Source organism: Rhinichthys klamathensis, unplaced genomic scaffold (genome assembly GCF_029890125.1).
Source record: "Rhinichthys klamathensis goyatoka isolate OS25496 unplaced genomic scaffold, OSU_Roscu_1.1 h1tg000198l_1, whole genome shotgun sequence".
Taxonomy (NCBI): Eukaryota; Metazoa; Chordata; class Actinopteri; order Cypriniformes; family Leuciscidae; genus Rhinichthys; species Rhinichthys klamathensis.
In genome coordinates this window covers 602501-625991 of record NW_026606724.1, presented here as the reverse complement: position 1 = coordinate 625991, position 23491 = coordinate 602501, and the positions used below count along the sequence as shown (strand labels likewise).

Genomic DNA, 23491 nt, shown 5'->3' with positions numbered 1-23491 from the left:
AACAAATCTTGAATGAATGATCCAATGACTCACTCATAAATACTTCACTTGTTTCATTACTGGATGAATCAGCATTTTTAAACGAATCTTGAATGAATGATTCAGTGGCTCATAAATACCTTACTTGTTTCATTACTGGACGAATCAGCATTTTTAAACAAATATTGAATGAATGATTCAATGACTCACTCATAAATACTTGTTTCATAACTGGATGAATCAGCATTTTTAAACAAATCTTGAATGAATGATTCACTGACTCACTCATAAATACTTCACTAGTTTCATTACTGGATGAATCAGCATTTTTAAACAAATATTGAATGAATGATTCAATGACTCACTCATAAATACTTCACTTGTTTCATTACTGGATTTCTCAGCATTTTTAAACAAATCTTGAATGAATGATCCAATGACTCACTCATAAATACTTCACTTGTTTCATTACTGGATGAATCAGCATTTTTAAACGAATCTTGAATGAATGATTCAGTGGCTCATAAATACCTTACTTGTTTCATTACTGGACGAATCAGCATTTTTAAACAAATATTGAATGAATGATTCAATGACTCACTCATAAATACTTGTTTCATAACTGGATGAATCAGCATTTTTAAACAAATCTTGAATGAATGATTCACTGACTCACTCATAAATACTTTACTAGTTTCATTACTGGATGAATCAGCATTTTTAAACGAATCTTGAATGAATGATTCACTGACTCACTCATAAATACTTGTTTAATTACTGGATGAATCAGCATTTTAAAACAAATCTTGAATGAATGATTCAATGACTCACTCATAAATACTTCACTTGTTTCATTACTGGATGAATCAGCATTTTTAAACAAATATTGAATGAATGATTCATTGACTCACTCATAAATACTTCACTTGCTTCATTACTGGATGAATCAAAAATTTTAAACAAATCTTGAATGAATAAATACTTCACTAGTTTAATTACTGGATGAATCAGCATTTTTAAACAAATATTGAATGAATGATTCAATGACTCACTCATAAATACTTCACTTGTTTCATTACTGGATTTCTCAGCATTTTTAAACGAATCTTGAATGAATGATCCAATGACTCACTCATAAATACTTCACTTGTTTCATTACTGGATGAATCAGCATTTTTAAACGAATCTTGAATGAATGATCCAATGACTCACTCATAAATACTTCACTTGTTTCATTACTGGATGAATCAGCATTTTTAAACGAATCTTGAATGAATGATCCAATGACTCACTCATAAATACTTCACTTGTTTCATCACTGGATGAATCAGCATTTTTAAACGAATCTTGAATGAATGATTCACTGACTCACTCATAAATACTTCACGATACAATTGTTATTTGAAACACCAAATTACTTTCAAAAAGGGATTTGCTTCCGTAGACATCATCAGTGTTTATATCTGAACTTTAAACTTTTATCCCAGTACTTCTGTAATAATATTAATATTCGTAACACAGATATAATGATACTGTGTGGTTGAAACAAATGTTTGTGAAGCAGTTTCATACCTAAACCTGATAACTGCTCTCTCTGGATCAGCGGCAGCGCCAACGCAGATCTGAATTAATGATTTTATAACGGTTTAGCCGAATCATTGTCATTTAGGAATGAGATCATGTGGGTGTTTGAATCGAGATTGCGATCTTTTAACGTTTGAACATGCAGCTCAACTGTAAGGGTGTACTCACACTAGCCAGTTTGAACCGTGCCCGAGTGCGTTTGACCACCAAAGCGCGGTTCGTTTGACTAGTGTGAGTGCTCCGAACCGTGCCCGGGCGCGGCTCGATTAGCCGGCCCTGGCCCGCTTGGAAGAGGTGGGCCAGAGCACGGTTCAGTTGGACTCGGGCGCGGTTCGCATGCAGTGTGAGCGCTAACCGTGCTGGAGCACGGAACAGGACGCGTGGCGTCATGGTTTTGCGACGCTCCAAAACCAACACAGTCCGTAATCAAAGCTGCAAAGTCCTTGCTGCACTTCAGCTGGTACCTTGCAAACCTCCTCATACGAGCAGCACGATTACGTGAAAATTTTCGCGCCACTAAGGCGACGCATCTGTTTAACAACAGGCTGTGGACCACCGTGGACCAAACGACACAAAATTATCCACAAAGAAAACAGAGCGATGGACTTCATTGTGTTCAGAGAGCGCCGCTCTTCTTGTTTATCCCGAAACCGTCGCACGCACCATAATGACGTAAGCGTGCTCCGGCACGAATGCTGAAACCCTATGTGAGTGCAGGCCAGAGGGGGAGTGGGGAGGGGGGACAATCGTACTCGGGCCCGGTTCATGGCAACCGTGCCTAGTGTGAGTACACCCTAAATGTTGAAATGATCTTACATCCCCATGAGAAACAATTACCGCATGAATAAGGCTTAAAAAATGATAGCAGGCACATTTTCCACCATTGAGAGGTTTGCCAAAAAGCAATTCTGGACCCAGATACAGTCATTCAGGAGAGCAGGACATGAACTCAAGAGCTATGGGACAGGAAGCCAAGAATCCTAGACAACAATTAAGATAAAGCCATCTAGTCGACAGGAAGATTAAGGAATCCTTCATCAAAAGAGCACAGCGCACAAAGCATGAATGTGTGTGTGTGTGTGTGTGCACACAAGGCGGGACTCTCATCTCATCCAATGTCTCTTCCCAAACTAAACCGAGTGGCCGGGAGAGGCCAAGCGTAACCCACTCCAGACGGGGGGGACGCCAACCATTCGTGTGTCAACAGAGGCGAAACCACCAGTAGACTTCACTAAAGTCTTGGCATTTATTAACACCTCTTTGTCCTGGTTTAGCTACTCTGTAGAATCCAGACATTCCTTACAGATCCCTACGGTGTAGCAGCTGTCAGACTGAGACTATAAACACCAGCATGGATTATTGTGCCAGCTCAGCATCCAGGACACATCAACAGGACACAGGTGGAAGCAGAAACATCCTTCAGTGCCTTTTGGATGTAAACAGAATAGCTCGGTCATCAATACACTGTCCAATGGCAAGTACCTATAATATTACACTAGTTAGTAGGACTGTGAATCTTTGGTACAGAGAAACGATTCAATTTATGAATGATTTTTGCGAATTCAGAGCGATTTGATTAGAGATGATTCACAATAACACGTGGGGCCCAATCCTACGCAAGCAGGCGCGACGCAAGTGTGTTTTGCTAGTTTCAGCCCGACGCAGTTTTCATTTTCACGTCCTGCCATGTTGTTTAAATACCAAATGCATTTGCGCCCATTTGAGCGCCCATGGGCTGCTGGTCTGAGAACGAGGTGTGTGTTCGGGCGCATTGCTATTTTGAGGAACTGAAATACACTGACTGAGCCATTGACCAACGCTTTATTTAAAGGAGAACTCCGGCGCAAAATGAACCTTTGGTCTAATAAAACATTGGTACCTAGTCAACCGTTCTCTGAGATTTGTTTTCATGATAATCGATTGTAAAGAGTTTTATCTCTAAAAACTGTTTAGCGTATAACGCTAGTAATGGGGGCATTTAATAAGTAAAAAGAAATCGCTAGTTAATACCACTAACAAGGCTCAAAATAGCCCCACACGAACACAGTAACATAATGAGGGTCCCTACATGCAAAACGAAGCATTGAGAACTTTGTAAGTGTACAGACCGTTTAATAAGAAGATATTTTATAAAGACAGTCCACTTCGTGTATACAGACAGGAGCCATCTTTGGAAAACAGTCTCGACTAATCAAACCACGAACGACGTGCTAAGTCAGCTGAACTGTATGAATGTCGTTCGTGGTTTGATTAGTCGAGACTGTTTTCCAAAGATGGCTCCTGTCTGTATACACGAAGTGGACTGTCTTTATCTTTATCTTCTTATTAAACGGTCTGTACACTTACAAAGTTCTCAATGCTTCGTTTTGCATGTAGAGACTCTCATTATGTTACTGTGTTCGTGTGGGGCTATTTTGAGTCTTGTTAGTGGTATTAACTAGCGATTTCTTTTTACTTATTAAATGCCCCCATTACTAGCGTTATACGCTAAACAGTTTTTAGAGATAAAACTCTTTACATTCGATTATCATGAGAACAAATCTCAGAGAACGGTTGACTAGGTACCAATGTTTTATTAGACCAAAGGTTCATTTTGCGCCGGAGTTCTCCTTTAACCTCGCGCACGAGCTGATCAGTTTCCTCGCTAGAGAAGCGATCAGTTTTTCGGCTTGCAAATCCCGCCATGTAAATAGTGAATCCCCCATGGCGCGAACACAACTGGCTTTTAAGGTGAAGGGGAGATGCGACTCTGGTTGGTTTATTTCACGTTACGCCCAAACCACACCCATTACTCATTAAGAGAATAGGGACCACTCTTTTAGACCATTTTTCCCGTCGTTAAACTAGCAAAAGTGGATTCGGACACGCCATAAGTGCACTTGCGCCGCGCGCTTTAGTTTAGACCATGCGCTTAGATCCTTAAAATAGGGCGCTTGATGTGATACGATTAACGATTGGATTCTGGGGCAAAACAAAAACAAAATAACTTTTGTCCATTGTTAGATGTGAGTTCATGTTAGTTCTTAATGATTCTATATAACTTTATTTTAATAGCCATACAATCACATACAATCCTTCCATGGATAGACTAGAATATCATGCACTTTCCCAACTAATCCTAAACTAACTTTCCTTCACGGAATAGTAAGAAAAGCCCTCTTTGTTCTTTTTATACAGAGTATTTTATTACACACCTCTGCATGAAGTGAGGTTCTCTTATTTTCATTCAAATTAAATGCTACAGATGATTCATTCATTCATAAAATAATTCATTCAAATCAATTATTGAGCGAAATAAAGGATTCACAATTCAAGATCGATACATATGCATCGTCAGGATTTATAATCGATGCATTGAGGACACGAATGCATCGCTACACCCCTACTATTTATTATTTAATTGTTTGTTAATGCAGACCTTATTACTAAAATGGATCCTTTTCACAATTCTGGGGTTCTCAGAAGCTCAGAAACAAGTTGTCAAGTTGGGAACATTTATATAGTGGTGAATGGAAACTCCAGCAATTATAATTTTTCCATTCCCATTTGCAAAAGATAAAATCCACGATAGCATTTCTATGGCTTTCCAAAAGAGGGAAAAAAAATAGGCCTAATCGAGAGAAGAAAAAATATCGTCACAAGAGAGAAATATGTCAAATTTACAGTCACTCCGTCACTTGTTATATTAGAAACACAAAGGAAACGTTTAGTCTTATTAATGTACATAATTTTAAAAATATGAAAAATTTAAATAAATAAAAAACTATTTTTATAAAGATATTTACGGTGTTAATAACCGAGTCTGTGGCACATCATAACAATCTGGGAGTGTTTTTTTATCACAACTTTTAAATGTTTTAAATGTATATGTATATAAATGAATGTATATGTGTGTGTATTGTAATACGTACATGTTTGTATGTCTTTCAGGCTGTTGTTGAAAATAAAAATAAAAATAAGAACTTGTTCTAAAGTGACTTGCCTTGTTAAATAAAGGTTAATTAAATCTGTTCAAAGGGTCCATTGGTGATACTTAGGTTACACCATTTTCTTTTTCTTCAGAAAATATAAATATCTAGTTTTAAAAACCATTGTCTGAATAACACTTGTTGTGGCCTGAATGATATTTGACATTTTCAAGGTTTGAGAGCTCTTAAAAAGAAAACGTGTGTGGCGTTGACAATAAAAGCAATGCACTTTAATCACCCACTCCTCAGTTTACATAAAAATCCTTGATTTGTTCAGTTCATGCAAGGCCAAATGCAGTATTTGTGACTCAATATATTTCCTGGAGTGAATCAGAGAGCGAGTGACAGTTTCAAGCCAGAGTAAAGTACAAAGGTCAGGAGGATGTGAGCGGCACAGCATGTGTTTAATGGTTAAATTTAAACCAGCTATTTCCCAGTGATCACATTATACACCTCGCATAAACAGCGAATGTCCAGACACATGCTTAAAGGATATGTTTTATGTGGCTTAAGCACAAGAATGATCATGTTTGTGACTATATTGTATATCGGTATCTTTTTAGCAATCACAGTAACTAAAGACACTTCCCACATTATGAGGGTTTTGTGCTTTTCCAGCAGGAAATTCCTATAGCAAAGACATTTACAAGTGCAGCTTGGGATCACGTTTCTCATCGGAGAACTATTCTACACTGATTCATCAATGCACTATATCTATATGACAGTAAAACCTCTCGTGGTCTATGTAGTTACAGAAGGAACTGATTCATTTTGATGTTTTTCAATCTACTATGTAAGACACGAGAGCAATGAATATCAAGACAAGGAAACAAGTTAAAACTGCTCAATGCACCAATTAGAAACTACTGTCAAAAACAGTGAAACTGGAACAGACGCACATCAGATGTCAACATTTGCCACCAGTTAGCCAGTAAAGCCGAAATACTGAACTAGTTTAGGAACATATGCTCATTAATAGGGTCCAAATGAGATTCTGCTCCTTCTCGTGTGTCCTGTGTCATGCGGTGAGTCGCACTCAAAGACCACCCATGATTTCTTTACATATTTTAGAAGTCTGCCTAGGCGCCAAAGTGTTAGTTTTTATGGACCTCACTCACATTATAGATGCATATTTAATTTGATGCAGATGAAAACGAGGCTATGAGAACATGAAAATTAACCATGACCTAAAGCCATAAAGACATTGGGCCTCATTCATGAAACACGAGCTGAACGAATTTTTGTGTAAATCATTCGTAAAACCGCTTTGACGTAAATTTTCGGATTCATCAGTGTTCGTATTTTTAAAATGTTAGTTGGTACGAAATTTACGCGCATAAGTGGTACGTAAAACATTAAAAAACTTTTTTTTTGATTTAGGCAAACTGACGACACTGAATTCTGATGACACTATGTACCATATTAATATTTCATGTTTGCCCATATAGGTAATCTTAACTCTTTCCCCGCCATTGACAGAATTTTCCGGCTTTCTGTGTTTTCACTGTTATACGGTAGGGGGCGCTGTTACACATCTTCTGAAAGATTACTGAATCTCCTGATCAAAACACAGGAGAAGAAGAAGCAGAAACAAGCGATATCATGTGTAAGCAGATGCATATGTAAAATAACGCGATCGTCAACATTAAACCGCATATAAATAAAAACTGCCCAATGTTGCTGAATAAAATGTCGACCCATTTGGGGTGTGGATGGACTCGATCTAATCCATCTGTGTTTTGATCATCGTTCTGAATTAGATCTGGATGTACTCATATATTTACCAAGCAGCAACCTTACGTTATCTCTATTGAATCCCACACGGAAGTGACTTAAACTGCACTTCATCCACTGGCCACTAGAGACAGGCTCTAAAAGAGAGTCAATCCCATAAACCTCCATGTTAAAATGCCCAACTTTACAGCAGAAAAAAAAAAACATGTTTACAGCCTGGTACAAAAAGTGTTTTTGGTCTATAATGCTAATTTTGCCCTTCATGACGACTGTGAGGCGGGTGAATTGTTTAATAACTCATCCGTTTAAATTATATCAAGCTTTAAAGTTGTGCATAATTAAGGGCGTGGCCACTTGAGTGACAGGTGGACTGCCACTGATGTCACTAGCCGTTTGTCTGCTGTCTGTTAGCGTTACGTCACCTCAGCTAATCCGCCTCTGCCTATTTCCGGTTATCCGGGAGTGACGCGCGACCAAGATGGCGACGGCCGGCTCCGCCTACTTTGGGCTTCAAAAATGCTCTTCAGAAACATACGGGTGACATACCTACGGTATTTATTTAGTCTATGATATTTACAAAGTTGCATGGAGGCCCATAGAGTGAATTTTGAATCACAGTAAAAGGAGACCTCACCACAAATTAAATGTATTTCGGAAAAATATGAGATTGAATAAACAACAGAATTTTACCAGTTTTTACCATTTAAATATCCCATATTTCCTGAGCTCCTGAACCAAAAATAATTTTACTCTTATGTCAATAACTCGTAACTAAAGTCAATTTAAACTAATGTTAATATTGAGCATAAAAGATAATAAAATACCTTGTGTTTGGTTTTGTGATATACCACGCAATAGACATTTGGCAGGTCTTTTGCAGAGGCAAATGTGAATGAATATGGATTTGTTTTGCAGGCCCATGGGGCGAACAGGAGTGGCAATGTTAGTTTAGGCTGGCTTCATAGTCTCCTACAGATCAGAGCCTAACTCAATAAAAAAGAAACAGCAAAGTCTGCCTTTGGTGATTAAACTGTGATGAAATAAAATAAATGAACACCAGATGAGAAAGAATGCAAGTCCCAGGAATAGCTTCTGGAAAGGCAGGGATCTACATGGCTCTTTCACACACTCACACACAATTGACTGACTGTATGGTGCACATTGTGGCAACCACCACACACACACACACACACACATATGGAGGGAAGGTCAAGTGGAAACAGGCAGAGGGTTTTTCAATCAACAAGCTGCTAAATACAATTGCAGATGTGAGGAAGATAAATAGAAGAACACACTGGCAGTGATCACGTTGTGCTTACCAAAGTACTCAGCCTTTGGCTGGACGTCCATCTCCTTTTCCAGGCGCTCAGTTAAAGCTTCTAACTTTATTTCAGCCACAGACGGACCCTGATCCGGCTGTACGTGGAGGGGCTGGCACGGGAGTCTGAGTGTTCGGGAGGGGCTGGAAGACTCATCGTTGGGAGGCTCGACTCCTGATGTGGGAGCAGGGATTGTCGGGATACTGGGCGCAGTGTTTTTGGGTTGGAGTGGCTCACATTGCTTCCCTCCATGGGACATTGGAAATGGGGTCACTTGGGTAATGTTATGACCTGCCCCGTTTAGGCATGTTGGTCCACTGGATGACCACTGGGGAGTTATGGGTTGACTAGCGCTAGCTTGATGATATGAATCCCTGTATGTTCCTGTGGGTGATTTCCCTGATGTAGCAAAGGTTTGAGGAAAGCCTTGGGACACTGGAGAATGATTCGGACCAGCTTCATGAGAGCTAGAAGTGTTGGAGAAAGGAGATAATGGCATCTGAGACGGGTGACCGCTTTTTGATGCCCATGTGCCAGGAGGACTGGTTGATGGCGATGCCCGGGATGGCACTGGTATCGGGTAAACAGCATTTCCAGTCTCCTTACTGTCATAACCCCTGATACTGGATCCATCATGTAAGCCGGCTGAATGATGTTTTTGTCCTTCATAGGATATGTATGGAGTCACATTGGCAGTGCCAACCATTGGTCCGGAGATGATGGGTGGTTTCGCTGCTGCTTCACCAGCTTGTCTATAACTATTGATGGGTGGCCTGTCTTTGGTGTATAATGTGTTATCTGACACTTTCGGATGACTTCCATTGATCCTTGCTGCTGGCAAGCTTTCATTTCTTGATATCTCCTCTTGCTGCTTTTGCATGTGTATTCTGCTCATTTTTGAGGCAAAAACTTTCCTGGTTTCTTCAAAATCCGGGTTGTTTCCTGCATCTCTCTTCACGCGAAATAAGCCGTCCTTCGATGCTTCATACATATTCAAGTCCTCGATGAATTTACTCGCCTCAAGTCCCAAATCGTCGTATTTATCCATGTTGGAAACTGGAAACACACTCAGAAAGTAAGTTTTAAAACGACTTCTGTCCGTTGAGGAGTTAGTCAAACCATTGAAGATGGAAAACTGATGGGGAACAGCTGTTCAAAGTCATTTACCTGTATAAAAAAAAGAATCACTCAAACTGCAAAAAACACGTGAAGAGTTTGTTTACACACAGATTAAATCCACTAAAATAGCCGACGCGCAAAAAATAAGCTACTCCGTTAAGCGAACAATCGCGACGGGAAAGCTATTTCAATCTGTCAGCCTCTGAATAAAAAAAAAAACTAGAAAAACTGAAGACAGCGACAAAAACAGAAACTCTAAAGAACTAAAAAACAACTGACTGTAAAGAAAACTATAGAGCAAAACTGCGCTAACTTTCAGTTTAAGTCTACCGAAACCCGACCGATAATCTTAAACCTGTACGAGAGCTGGATGAAACTGCTCCTTTAGGGAACTCTTCTCCTCAATGAGAGAGAGATTGAACGACTCCCGCCTCCGAGCTGCTCTTTGCTCGCGCCCAGTGTGTGTGTGTGCGCGTGCGAGTGTGTGAATGAAGAAGCGCGAGACCAGCTGTGCAGTTCACGAGCGCGCTGAGAGGAAAACACACTACAGCGGGGTTGAGTTGATTCTCACGGATCCCCATGATACATATTCATTATCAGTCTTTTGGGGTTTGGAAAACGCTTTTCGCTGTTTAGAAAGCTTGTACTTGAAAGAGTACGTGTAACTATCGTGCGGTTGCGTAGTAATTTCACATGATTAAAGTAGGCTAGGCTAGAGAATTTGCTCACCACAAAACACATGGAAATAATCCAGCACTTCATTATATAGAATTTGACATCTAACGTTGATTTTGAGATGTTACCCCAACAGAGGACAAACAACAACAACAAAACTCCTGTGTCGACAAAAATGCCGGGTTGTTTTCAACGACAAACCACCGTTGGGTTAAAAATTGTAATTAAAAAATGTAAACCGTTGGGTTTGCCCATATTTGACCCAAACATGGGTTGAAACAGCCCAGCATTTTATGCAGCAGTGCATAAAGGAATTAGCCTTGTTTATTTATACGTTAATTAATCAGGGCTGCCGTGCTTGTCTTTCGAACAAGTAAATTGGTCATTCACGTTTCTGAGTAAAAAAGTTGCTTGTCCGGGAAAAATCGTTTTTGTGTGTGTTGTAGCCTAAATATAATTGATTCTAAAGCAGCCTATATCATCAGTGTCTGCTTTGCAATATTGAAAAACCTGCATTATATTAATTTTTACTATACCCAAGAGCATTTTGTTTACCTTTATAAAGTGTTTATTATAGGCTACTTAAATTTGATCAATAAATTCAATTAGAAATAAGATAGGGCTGTTACCAATCAAATTAAATAATTTAGCCTACACTGAAAAATTACAACTGCGGTAAACAATGTTATGAGATTGTTTGTAATATTATGAGATCTATTTTTTTTTTTTTTTATATATTTACAAATAAGAAATGTTGGAAAGAATGATACTTTTAAACATGAAACTAAACCGCTAGTGGTGGCGTCAGGTGACCGCGTTTATGATTGAGTCATTTATTCAAACGATTCGTTCAAGTGGCTGATTCATTCAAGAATGAGGCAGTTATATGAACAGAGACATAATAAATACATGGTAATGAATGGGTCATTGAATCTTTGACTCAACCGATTCGTTCAAAACGCTGCATCATTCAGTAATGTACCTGACTCAGACCTGACTGTGCGTTCGGTTGTACGCGCATGCGTGGTATCAGCTGCTCGTGCTCATCATTTCTCTCAGCACAACATGTCTCAGTTCAGTGAACTGTTGGATTTACTGGGGTAAAATATACTCAAGGATATTGGTTGATTTCGATTCGGAGGGACTGTCAGGCATGTCTGAAAGTGAGTAAGTAGGCTAACTTGTGGATTAGCGCTGACGCAAGGTAGCCTACTGGTTCGACCGTTCACTAAAAATAACCGGTTCAAAAGAACGATTCGTTCACGAACCGGCCATCACTAATGAAAACGTGTGTTGTTGCTTAACTGTATCATTATATAGCCTACAGTATATGCCTAAATAAAACCTCCATTTTGAGCACGCGCCTCAACAACAGTGTAACATTGCTACCGTCAATCTACATTACTATCCAATCTCAATCGCCACTTACACTAAATTTAATTAAAATCAGATTCATTCGCACGTTTAGGTGATTCCCTAGTTATTGACGTTTTAATCAGGATACTTCGGTCAATTTGTAAAATTCTCTTTCATTTGCCCCTTCAAATAATCCACTTGTAGCGGACAAGCGTTAATGTCTGGCCCTGTAAATGAATTAATAAATGTTTTTTTTATTTAATTACATTTTCATTGTTTTCACATTTAGTTCCAAAAATGAACGTTTTGTCATAATTTATTGACCCACCTCGTTCCCAACCTGAATGGCTTGCTTTCTTCCAAAGACCACAAATCATGGACCTTGCCGAGCTCCAAAAAACAAAACAAATTTAAAAAGCACTGTAAACCACATGCTGTATAGTCCAATTCTTGAAGTCATTTGATCAAAGTTAAGAAGTTATTCACTGACAATCTTTCCTCTTATAGCTTTCAAATATCATTAGCTCTTCTACATATTTTAGCTTGGCACTGATAGACCTAATTTTACTCATCCACTATTGCAAATTAGCCACCCAAGTTAGTCTACCAATTATTTAATATAACAACTTGATTTTTTTTTTTAAATGATTTATTCAAAAGTTGGACTATTTATTCAACTTTTGTCATATTGCTGTTGTTTTTTTCTCGTTCAGAACATAAGATTCACATCGCATGCCTCATAATGTAAAAGTGCTCAAATACACACAATTCACATGTGTATGGTAGTTCACTTGGAGGACACATCATCATGACCTCATCGGAAGACAAAGTAGCCAAAGCTCCAGAACAAACTATGATGGTGTGAAGAGGAAAGTGAAGTGATAGATAACGGCACTCATGTGATCAGCTCCACAAGCCAAACATTCCTGAAGCAACATTATCTCCAGTGTGAAGAGCGACAGAAACGCTTTCCCCTATTAGCACACACACGTCAACACAACATACACTGACACTTTAACAGTCTGAATGTCTTTGCATTGTTGGGGGAGCTTCTCTGAAACTAGTTTGACTAGCGATTTACTCATAAATTAAATGTGTTAAGATAGTCACGCCACACTTTAGAAACAGCAAGCTACACTACAAGTTACTTTCAAAAGTAGCTAGCTGCATTGAAAATTCTTTACAATGACATTGTACATTACAAATGACTGAAGAATTATTTTGAGTTTCTTTTCGATTGACAGATGCTTTGCCAAAGCAATGGCGTGTGTGCTCTTTTAGGTTCATTACAAAACTGTGGCGGGAAAGATTAAACTATGACGGGTCATCATAAAATCAGAAATAGACATTTGAGTGCAGTAAAGCGGGACAATTAATCAATTTAAAAGGCTATTATTCACCTGTATGTGCTTGAAGTCTTCAACGCAGACTGCATTTTAATCTTTAGCTTGCATAAATTACATACAATGTAACCTTTAATAAGTCGATTCAAAATAACAATTGTATGTGCTTAACATATAGGGTAAACACAATGTAAAGTGCTACCAAAGCTATTTCTAAGCTTAAATTATCGTCTGGCAAGTAATAATCAATAATCTGATTCTTTAGAAAAATAATAACACTCCTCTCCTCAACAAGTAACATGATTTAAGGAAACAATACAAAGAGTTGTGCCAAAGTTTAATACTCAGGCTTCAGGATTTGTTCACATTTTCAAGGTGCTATGTAACTTTTTCACTCTACTAAAGCATAAAAATACTATAATATGTTTGTATATATATCATGCTAAGTTCATATCATACATACCCGTTTCTCTGAAAAGCACTTCTACAGCCAGTTATTTTACTTTGAAATGTGTGTTTCCAGGCTGGAATGTTTGTTATTGTTTTGGTCTGTGATACTCTAGTTGCCAATTTACCAATTTTGATTGTCCATTGCGCCCGTTCTTGTTGAGTTTGCTAAAAATGGCGACCCGTGTGAGCGTCGAGTCGGAGGAGGCGGGAGAAACGACGATCTCCGACATTGTGAATTGGACTGCAGTACCTATTTCAACCAATAGTCATTCTGTCATTCTTACAGGGGGGCCTTAGAAGTCGCCGAGCTCAAGTCAAAAGTGCATCCATTCGGACTTGCGTCCTTGGTAGTTCGGACTTGCCAAGTTCGACTCAGGAGAACGAACTCCCGAGGACGAGAGGACGTGAGTCCAGTTATTCTGCAAATGGAACAGTGCGTTCTTGATCGCGTCCCTCAGCTCGCTCTGACTACTCCGGTTATCTGTTTATCTATATTTTAGGCAACAATAAAACGAAATGCTACAACTCTGCCTCTTTTCGTCAACAATAAAACGAAATATGTTATAAAACACCACTCTGCCTCTTTTCATTTAAAATTCTTAAACATAGTAGCCTAATGGCCATGTGGTTCAGGCAATGCGTAAATTATCTTCACTGCATATATTTATAACAACATGAACATGATCTTTTTGTTTTCATTTTAAAAATATGAAACATTATTGATTTTTATTGACATTTAACAAACAGAGACAGGGTTGTGTCATTTTATTTTATTGTACATATAGTGAAGAGAATGTAAAAAATAAATATAAATACATATATTAAAGTATATAAAATAAAATTACACAACCCTGTCTCTTTTTGTTAAATGTCAGTTTTAATGATCAAAAATATCTACAATGATAAACAAGGCAAACAATTCAAACCTAAGTAAGCTCTCTAATAGGCTACAAAGTTAAAGTTAAGCCTAAATATATAAAGTTATGAAACTTCACTTTGCTCTCAGCCAAAACGATTTTTTTGCCATGGAACAAACAATAGTTTAATGAGACCAAAGATCGACTTATTGACGAATTATACGTCAAGTTTATCCACTAGACTAGAGACATCAAAGCCAGCGGCAAACGTCAGAAGCACTAGCCGAGGAAAAGCTGTTCCAGTCGGGGTTGATGAGCGTTGAACACCCGGTGAACACCTGAATGTCACAACTCCGAAAACGTCAGATACATTTTTCAAATAGGCGCTAATAAACCACAGATTTGAGCTTTAAACAACCAATTTCTCGCCTGAAACACTCTTAAAATTACATTTCATGACACAATAACAGTAGTATTTTGATATTACGCGGGTTTTCTCCTCTGCTATTGACGCTTGCTGGTTGGTGCGAGATGCATTCTGGGATACCCGGCTGTCTCAAGTCCGCACAAGTCACCTCTCGATGCATCCTCGGTAAACGGGGCGGATCAAGAACACATCCGGGGATTTGAACTGGACTTGGCTAGATGTGAACTTTGAATTGGAACAGTACTTGGGCAGCGACTGATGACGTTTCACAAGAACACAAGTACAGACAAGAACGCATATTGAGAAACGGCCATTGTCTTGACCAGGACCACACCCCAAATGCATTGAAGCAACTGCCATGTGATTGGTTGATTAGATAATTGCATTAATGAGAAATTGAACATGTGTTCCTAATAACCCTTTAGGTGAGTGTATGGTCAAAAAAGACATTTCTCAAAATATCTTCTTACTTATTTTCAAGAAGAAAGATAGTCCTACTGGTTTGGAATGACATAAGGGTCAGTAAACGATGTCAGAAAATTAACTAATAACAGAAACAAAAACATGAACATATAAGAGACCACTAATATGAATACAGTAAGTAACACAATACAAAAAGACACAATGCACAGGAAATGAATACTCTAAAAATATCAAGTTCACAAGTCACGTCATCTGGGACAAAAAAAAACCTTCCTCCTTTTAAAGTCAGCACATTTGAGGAATGTGGGACTTCTGGGAAATTTTTCTTTAGGTTTCATTAGTGAGTCACTTAGATAAGGCCATAAGGGACAGCAGTGGGGATCAGTTTCAGACTGAGTTATGTGTGGCTCCTGACTAACATGGCGAACAACAGAGGTACTGTCAGGGAGTGTCCCAGGACGTCAATACCCTGAGGGAATAACACTTCGTGTGACATGAAAAGCTTCCTTTATGCCAGTTCCCAACGTTTTGTTCACTCAAGTGCTGAGAAACATATTCTCTGATGCATTTGGAGAAGGTCAGACCCTCAACATATAAAGCAACCCAGTGGAAACCCGTTTAGCACGGCGCTAACTCGAGTGCGGTGTCAGTGTACGTTGTGTCATTGGGTTGGGCGGCCGAGACTAAGAAAATGGGGCCAAATGACTCCAGTGTTGAAATGTGATGACTCAAGTCTCTCCGTTCGCATTTCCAAAGGGAATGACGGGCATTGCTAAAGCAGTCTGACATGAGGACCTCAGACCTCATACTTGAAATTAGAAAAAAAGATTGAATTATTAAATCCTCCAATAATCTTTACTTGATCACTTTGAAAACTATTTTTTTTATAGTGTACATTTAATTATTTGTGTAGTTGTAATACATAATATATTTTTCACTCAATTTGTGTCTTGTGTTTTTAATTATTTCTTTTTGTATACTGGAAACATCACCAAAACATTTGTGTGTGTGTGTGTGTGTTTATAAGCATATTTGGCAATAATTCTCATTCAGGTTCTGAAAATGTTAAATTTCTTTGAAAATTGAAAAATCATTTGCTCACCCTTGCGTTACTAGTTTTGGTTAGAAACATTTCTTAAAATCTCTTATTTTATGTTTCACTGAAAGAAAAAAGTAATTTTAAATTTAAAAGTCATAACTGGATCTTCCAGTGAAAATTAAAGATGTATGCAGGATTCTCCAATCTTTTAGTCCCCTTAAACTCAGACAATTTCTTTCAATCCTTAATAAGTCCCACATTTTATGTTTTTTAATAAGCCGTTTCACTCAGATGTACGTCACACTACTTCCATTGCATCTTGATTTCAACATGCATGTGCATGATCTGAAACGGGAAGTTTTTAGTTATTGCTGATTTGGCTTGTTATTACAGTATAGGCTTAGCAAACAGTTTTGAAGATTTTTGCCTATTCAAGAAGATAAAGTACAAACTTGCTTGACATAACCGAGCATAAACTGGCTGCTTACACCGGACCAAAAGCTCTGATGGATAGATATACGCACTGGATGTGTTTTGGGAGTGTGGTTAGAGCAAGAAAACCAAATTGTGAAAGTAATTCTTATTGGTCAATAGATTCCTCATTAGAGTGGTTCACATCAACAATTTTCTTAACTTTTGTTTGCATGAAAGTGTAGCTTTTTCCATTTGATTTTCTGAATCACTGTAAAAAAAAAAAAGAAGAAAAGTGAATGTGAAACCAGACTTCATTCTCCCCAACGGAAATAATATTTACACTGTCTGAATCGTTCCCTATCCCCTATATAGTGCACTATGAGCCATTCACTATGTAGAAAACAGTACATGTTTGACTGATTTCACCCGCAGCTTCAGCGTCTATTTATAAAGTAGGGGGCGGAGCTTCAGATTCTAGAGAGCATTTGATTGGACAGAAAATCTGATGAGAAGCTGAAGTGCAGAGTGATGTCATCAAAATCATTGATCCATATTGGCGGGAGTGAGAGACTAAGTTTCGAACGCTTATATCTTCTAAATGTGAATTTTGTCATTGTTTTAGAGCACACTAGCTTATAGATAACAGTAATGCTAACATATTCATACTAAAAGCTAAAAAAAACCCTCCAATTATTTTGATTTCATGGGGACTTTAATGTAATAATCTTTTTTTTGTTGTTGCAATGATGCAGAAAATCAATGCAAAAAGCTACACTTTCATGCAAACAAAAGTTAAGAAAGTTGTTGATGCAACTCTCACTAATGAGGAATCTATTGACCAATAAGAATCGCTTTCACAGTTAGCTCTTCTTGCTCTCTGATGCGGTCAGGATGAGACGTTAGTTACGAGACCCATCAGGAATCCCACTGTTGTCTCTATTTCTGTCACAGGTGGTGTAATGTCAGGCTAAACCTGTGCGTCCAGAAATAGCTCGCAACAAAACACTCACGGCTGGCCTGACTGAGGTGGGGCTGGTACAAAAAATGCATCCCATAAACCCTGAAATCATCTAAAAGCTTCTTTATTTAGTAGCTATTTTCCTGACGTGGCTCTTTGGATTTCAGAGTCTTTTTCATGCCTGGATCCCAGACTCCAATAAGGCACATCTCGCCATGTTATTCGTCCAGCAGAAAGTTGATGAGTGCAGTTCTGGGTGAGAGGATGACTCTCTTAATAACGCGGTCCGAGAGAAGACGGGCGCCCAGAGGACTCTTCAACACCAGATCCTGAACCTTCTGTGCGTCCTGGGCCACTTCACGAGGAACAGATACACTCCCACACGCCTTATTATTGATCTGAGGAGAAAACAGACAACACTGATGGCATCTGAAGATACATGCATTTCATACATGTTATTTTGAGCTGAAAGTACGGTGGCCGAGAGAGCTCAGCGCGCTGCAACTGAAGAAAACACACGCAAATAGAGAAAACATCTCAGTTTCACAACAACAACACATGTGTGCTCCAAATACTCACAACACCACCCAAATACAGACCACAACGGAAATGTTTCCAGGGGACCCCAATAAGTGACGAACCCGGCTGGGACGTGCTTATCATAGATATCCATAATAAAGGCTAGATGTCTCGTCCGCGCTGCTGGCCAATGGAGGTGGACGTCCGCACTGGCGGCCATCTTGCCACAGGCAGCTCGCTCACTCCTAACATTGTGTTTTAATGGTGCATGTACTTTTTAAACAACCATAACTTGCTCAATTTTCTACCGATTTTCAAACAGTTTGGTTTGTTATAAACGTCAGAGATGTAGTTATGACACTGCATACTTATGAATAATAAGTGTATAAATAAATAATCATCCAGAGAATTATAGCCACGTTAATAACGTTTGTAAGAAACCAAACCGTTTGTAAATCCGCCAAGATTTCAACGAGATAAGAGTATTTGTGTTCGTGCCGATCACTCATCTTACATCAGGCACCACAGAGCCCGCCAGAAAGCTTGCCTGTGACAAGATGGCCGCCGGTGATGACGATAGAGACTCCGCCGTAACACATCTAGCCTTTATTATGGACATCTATGGTGCTTATAGCTCAAAGTCTACTTTATTGTATTTTATTTTTATTTTTTTTTACTTTTTTTCCCCGTGTCACTCCCATATAAATCGCAAAAAATTTTTTTTACGCTCGCATGAGGTGGTTTTTCAGGCAATTCGAAAAAGGAATAATGGAAACTGTTTTTCCGTGTTTACAGGTCACCTGGTGTACGTAAAAGACGTTCATTCTTTAAAGATGGCGCGGTGTGTTTGGACAGAAGATGAGACACAGTTCTTCATTAAACTCATAAAAGACAAAAGTATTACGGGAATACTGGATTCTAAACAACAAAGGAATGCAATGATTTATCAAAACCTTGAAGCAGATTTGAGGGAAAAACACCTCATACGGTTTAATGTGCTTTCCTTGCCATTAATGCTGTGATAACACACATACGTCTCCTTCCATTAAAAAGAAAGGCTAGTGCGGTGGCTGGGATATACATAAACCTACTAACATCCATCGCCATGACTTTTGGAATGACTTATTGCAAGGAAAAATGGCGTTTTAGTGGCATTACATTGGTTTATTGAAAACACCGTCATTTCGAAATAGTTTTTAATCAACATTTAGAAAATATAGCAGAAGTTTTGCACAATTCTTTAATGGAAACGGGGCTAATGACATTTACTAAAGAGTAGTGAATAGTGCAAAACTAGGGAATTTCTAGGGAATTATTTGCCCATTGTTTTTTCTCAATGGCCCAACTCAAAAGAACTCAAAGTCTCTATGATATTCTGGTCTTCAGAAGTTAGTTTGTTCATTTAACACCACAGGAATAATAATAATAAAAAACAATTGTTTATAATAATAAACATTTTCTTTCAAAGTAATATATTTATTCAGGAAGGATGCATTAAATTGATCAAAAGTGACAGGAAATACATTTATAATGTTACAAAAGATTTCCATTTCAAATAAATGGTGTTCTTTTTGAATTCCTATTCATCAAAGAATCCTGAAAAATAAAATGTATCACAACCGTTTTCAACATTGATAATAAGCAGAAATGTTTCTTGAGCATCACATCATCATATCAGAGTGATTTCTGAAGGATCATGTGACACTGAAGACTGGAGTAATGATGCTGGAGATTCAGCTTTGATCACAGGAATTTTAAATTGCAACAATATTTCACAATATTGCTATTTTTTTACTGTATTTTGATCAAATAAATGTAGCCTTGGTGAACAGAAGAGACGAATGCCCGGACTTTAGCACACCATATACACACACACCCTGCCATATGTATATACTGTTAAAGGACAGTTTAACAACGTGTAAATATGAATTATAAAGCAAGGAGTCTGTATTTATAATGGAAAATTGTAGTGCACCATTTGGGAGGGGGAAAAAACGAGGCAAGAAAGAGGAAAATCTCAAACCTTTGCAAAATCACACTCCAAAAGTTCAGACAATTGCTATCAGAAATTCAATTTGCTCTACTCCTTAAAATGCATATTCGCCAAATGCTCCGTCAGAGACAAAATATTGGTAAAATGATCTAAACCAGACGTAGTTTTAGTTTATCAGCTGATATATTGTGTGTTCGAGTGCTTATGGTGTATCATGGGATGGATCCCTTCGAGGGTGGATACCACGCTTTCGTCTGCTGTTAGTTTTGTGTGTGTGTGTGTGTGTGTTTGTGAGAAACACAGCATCTGCTCCTCAGTGTCTCTGTGGTGAAATTAAACGCACACATACAGTTGGACTGCATCATGGGAGAAAAGCAACCCTGTTATTACAACTCCCAAAGTAGTTCAGCTGTCCGCATAAAGCAGGGGATTCCCTAAAATACTACCAGCCTGAGTGGGCGCAGCAAAGCCTTCTGGGTAGTACTTTATTTGTTGCATCCTTCTTCGTAACAGTTACTTATGTGTCCTGTGTCAAAAAAAGGTTGAATATTCTTTCCATGGACTTTCGCAAATTGTTTGGTTGAGAAAAACATGAAGATGTACAGTTACATGCTTTAGTTATAGTCAGTTTACTTTTTGTTAATTTAATTTACAGTAGTTATGCTAGTGACAAACTGCATTCAGGTGAATTTCTTCAATTGAAAAAAAGTAATTCAGGTACAGCTTTTCTAGTGCACAAAATCGCTCGTATACCAACTAACCAATGAGAACGTAGAACAATGACGCCAGCCAGTAGCATTTGACTCTTTATCCCACAATTCTGACGTTTATATCTTGCAATTTGAGTTTACATCTAAAAAAAAGTCCATGTAAAAAGTTGAAATTGCAATGCATAAACTGAGGAAAAGACAAATTCTCTGTTTAATTCTTAGTTTACGCCTTGCATTTCTGACTTTTTTTTTAAACATCTCTCATGTACGAAAAACACACATTCATGAAATTAATATTTCATTCTCAAAATGGATTTTTTTTAGCATGCTGGGTGGATTTTGGCCACAAAAGGTGTTTTGCAGCAATCAACATTTAAAATTGTGCATGAAATGACTTTAGATTGCTGTAGACAAAATGCTTTATGTGTAAAGAAAAGCCTTAAAGTGTAACAGGATTTTGTCATAAATAAATATACAGCATTTCATGTTCTGATTCATCGGCACTTCACATCTCACGGCTTCAGGTCCTGTTGTCAGATATCTAAAATGTACGAAAGTCGTAATTGTGAAATGTACTATAATTATAATATGCTCAAATTCCCTGAAATAATTTCAGAATTCCGAGACTTTACTAAAAATTCCCAGAAATAATTTCAGAATTCTGAGACTTAACTCAAAATTCCCAGAAATAATTTCAGAATTCCGAGACTTAACTCAAAATTCCGAGAAATAATTTCAGAATTCCGAGACTTTACTAAAAATTCCCAGAAATAATTTCAGAATTCCGAGACTTAACTCAAATTTCCCAGAAATAATTTATGAATTCCGAGACTTTACTAATAATTCCCAGAAATATTTTCAGAATTCCGAGACTTAACTCAAAATTCCCAGAAATAATTTCAGAATTCCGAGACTTAACTCAAAATTCCCAGAGATAATTTCAGAATTCCGATACTTTACTAAAAATTCCCAGAAATAATTTCAGAATTCTGAGACTTTACTAAAAATTCACAGAAATAATTTCAGAATTCTGAGACTTTACTAAAAATTCCCAGAAATAATTTCAGAATTCCGAGACTTTACTAAAAATTCACAGAAATAATTTCAGAATTCCGAGACTTAACTAAAAATTCCCAGAAATAATTTCAGAATTCCGAGACTTTACTAAAAATTCCCAGAAATAATTTCAGAATTCCGAGACTTAACTCAAAATTCCCAGAGATAATTTCAGAATTCCGATACTTAACTAAAAAATTCCCAGAAATAATTTCAGAATTCCGAGACTTAACTCAAAATTCCCAGAAATAATTTCAGAATTCCGAGACTTTACTAAAAATTCCCAGAAATAATTTCAGAATTCCGAGACTTAACTTAAAATTCCCAGTAATAATTTCAGAATTCCGAGACTTAACTCAAAATTCCCAGTAATAATTTCAGAATTCCGAGACTTAACTCAAAATTCTGAGGAAAAACAAGAAAGAATGGCAAGATCTAAACTCAGAAATCAGAGGGAAAAAAGTCAAAATTGAGATGTTAACTCAAAAAGTCAGAATTGCAAGATTTAAACTCAGAATTCAGATTAAAAAAGAGAATTGTGAGATGTTAACTCATAATTACAAGATACTGTATGAACTTGAAATTGCGAGAAATAAATCAGCTGCTAAGTCAAAATTGCAACCGCAAAATATGATTTTTTTTTGAAAATCAGGCAGAAATGAGGTAACTTAGAAGGCAGCATAAATTTACCAATCTATACCAAGATGTTTGAACACTGACAGATGATGAGGGCAAGTAGAGACACACACAGAAGATTTCAGTCCTCAGATGGTTCAAGTCTGTAATCACCTTCACTCATCATGCCAAATTCAGAGGCCAATCCCTTCACACACACACACACACACACAAATTACAGAGCGCCTGTACTGAAACACAGGCTTTTAAGTTGGAAGTAAACACTTTCCCTTTGCCACTTTCCCAGAGAACATCCTGCACTGAATATTCAGCAAACAACAATCCTGATGACACACAAATATCCCAAAACACAGAGGTACCCATTCGTTTGAGAGATGGCTATCCTTGCTAAATCCAGCATCACTATCACTACTGCTCACGCTTAAGGCTAGTGGATACTGAATGCAGGCTCATAGATGCACTAGTCCTCGACACCTAAGACACATGCAAGTGAAAAACAAGAAAACTGTTGATTTGTGAGGAGAGCGATCACATGTTTGTTTTCTAAAATTTAAAATAAAACTGAACAATCAATATTGCAATCGACACAACAGCCTCTTAAAGGGCATAAGTGACCAATATTCTTCAAACAGGTCTCGGATGAATAAAACGAGTGATTGTATTACTCATTACCAATGTATTGGAGTAAAGAGTTCATATACTTATTAAAAAATGTAGTCAAGTAGAGAGTAAAAGTTGATGATATCGTAACGCGAGAATGAACCTCATTGGTTCTCGCACGTCAAGCGAACATGCTCGAGTTCTCATTTACTACAACTGATGTGTGTGTTGATCAATGTTTACATGTGAATAAAAGACTAAATTAAATCTGTTGGATTATGGATATGGATTATATTTGATATGGATTAGTTTTACGATCTTTTTATGGACTT

General features: G+C 37.9%; 3 protein-coding genes across 4 annotated transcripts in view; all 3 read right to left on the bottom strand.

Moving 5' to 3' along the window:
• The window catches only part of limd1a (LIM domains containing 1a), a 56062-nt gene extending 47202 nt beyond the window's left edge, over nucleotides 1-8860 (bottom strand). The window contains exon 1 of the mRNA XM_056263119.1: nucleotides 8585-8860. Coding sequence (XP_056119094.1) covers nucleotides 8585-8843 — 259 coding nt within the window. The 5' untranslated portion in view covers nucleotides 8844-8860. The remainder of the gene's footprint in view (nucleotides 1-8584) is intronic.
• On the bottom strand, nucleotides 8853-9888 carry LOC130096579 (LIM domain-containing protein 1-like; the record flags this gene model as incomplete). The annotated part of the gene is made up of 1 exon (XM_056263128.1): nucleotides 8853-9888. A coding segment is annotated over exon 1 (780 nt), but the record flags the coding sequence as incomplete, so codon positions are not given.
• A 7910-nt stretch (nucleotides 9889-17798) lies between these two features.
• lars2 (leucyl-tRNA synthetase 2, mitochondrial) overlaps nucleotides 17799-23491 on the bottom strand; it is a 135428-nt gene continuing 129735 nt past the window's right edge. For both annotated transcript variants that reach the window (XM_056263113.1, XM_056263112.1), the window contains exon 21: nucleotides 17799-18043. In XM_056263113.1, the coding sequence (XP_056119088.1) occupies nucleotides 17864-18043 (180 nt within the window). In that variant the 3' untranslated portion in view covers nucleotides 17799-17863. The remainder of the gene's footprint in view (nucleotides 18044-23491) is intronic.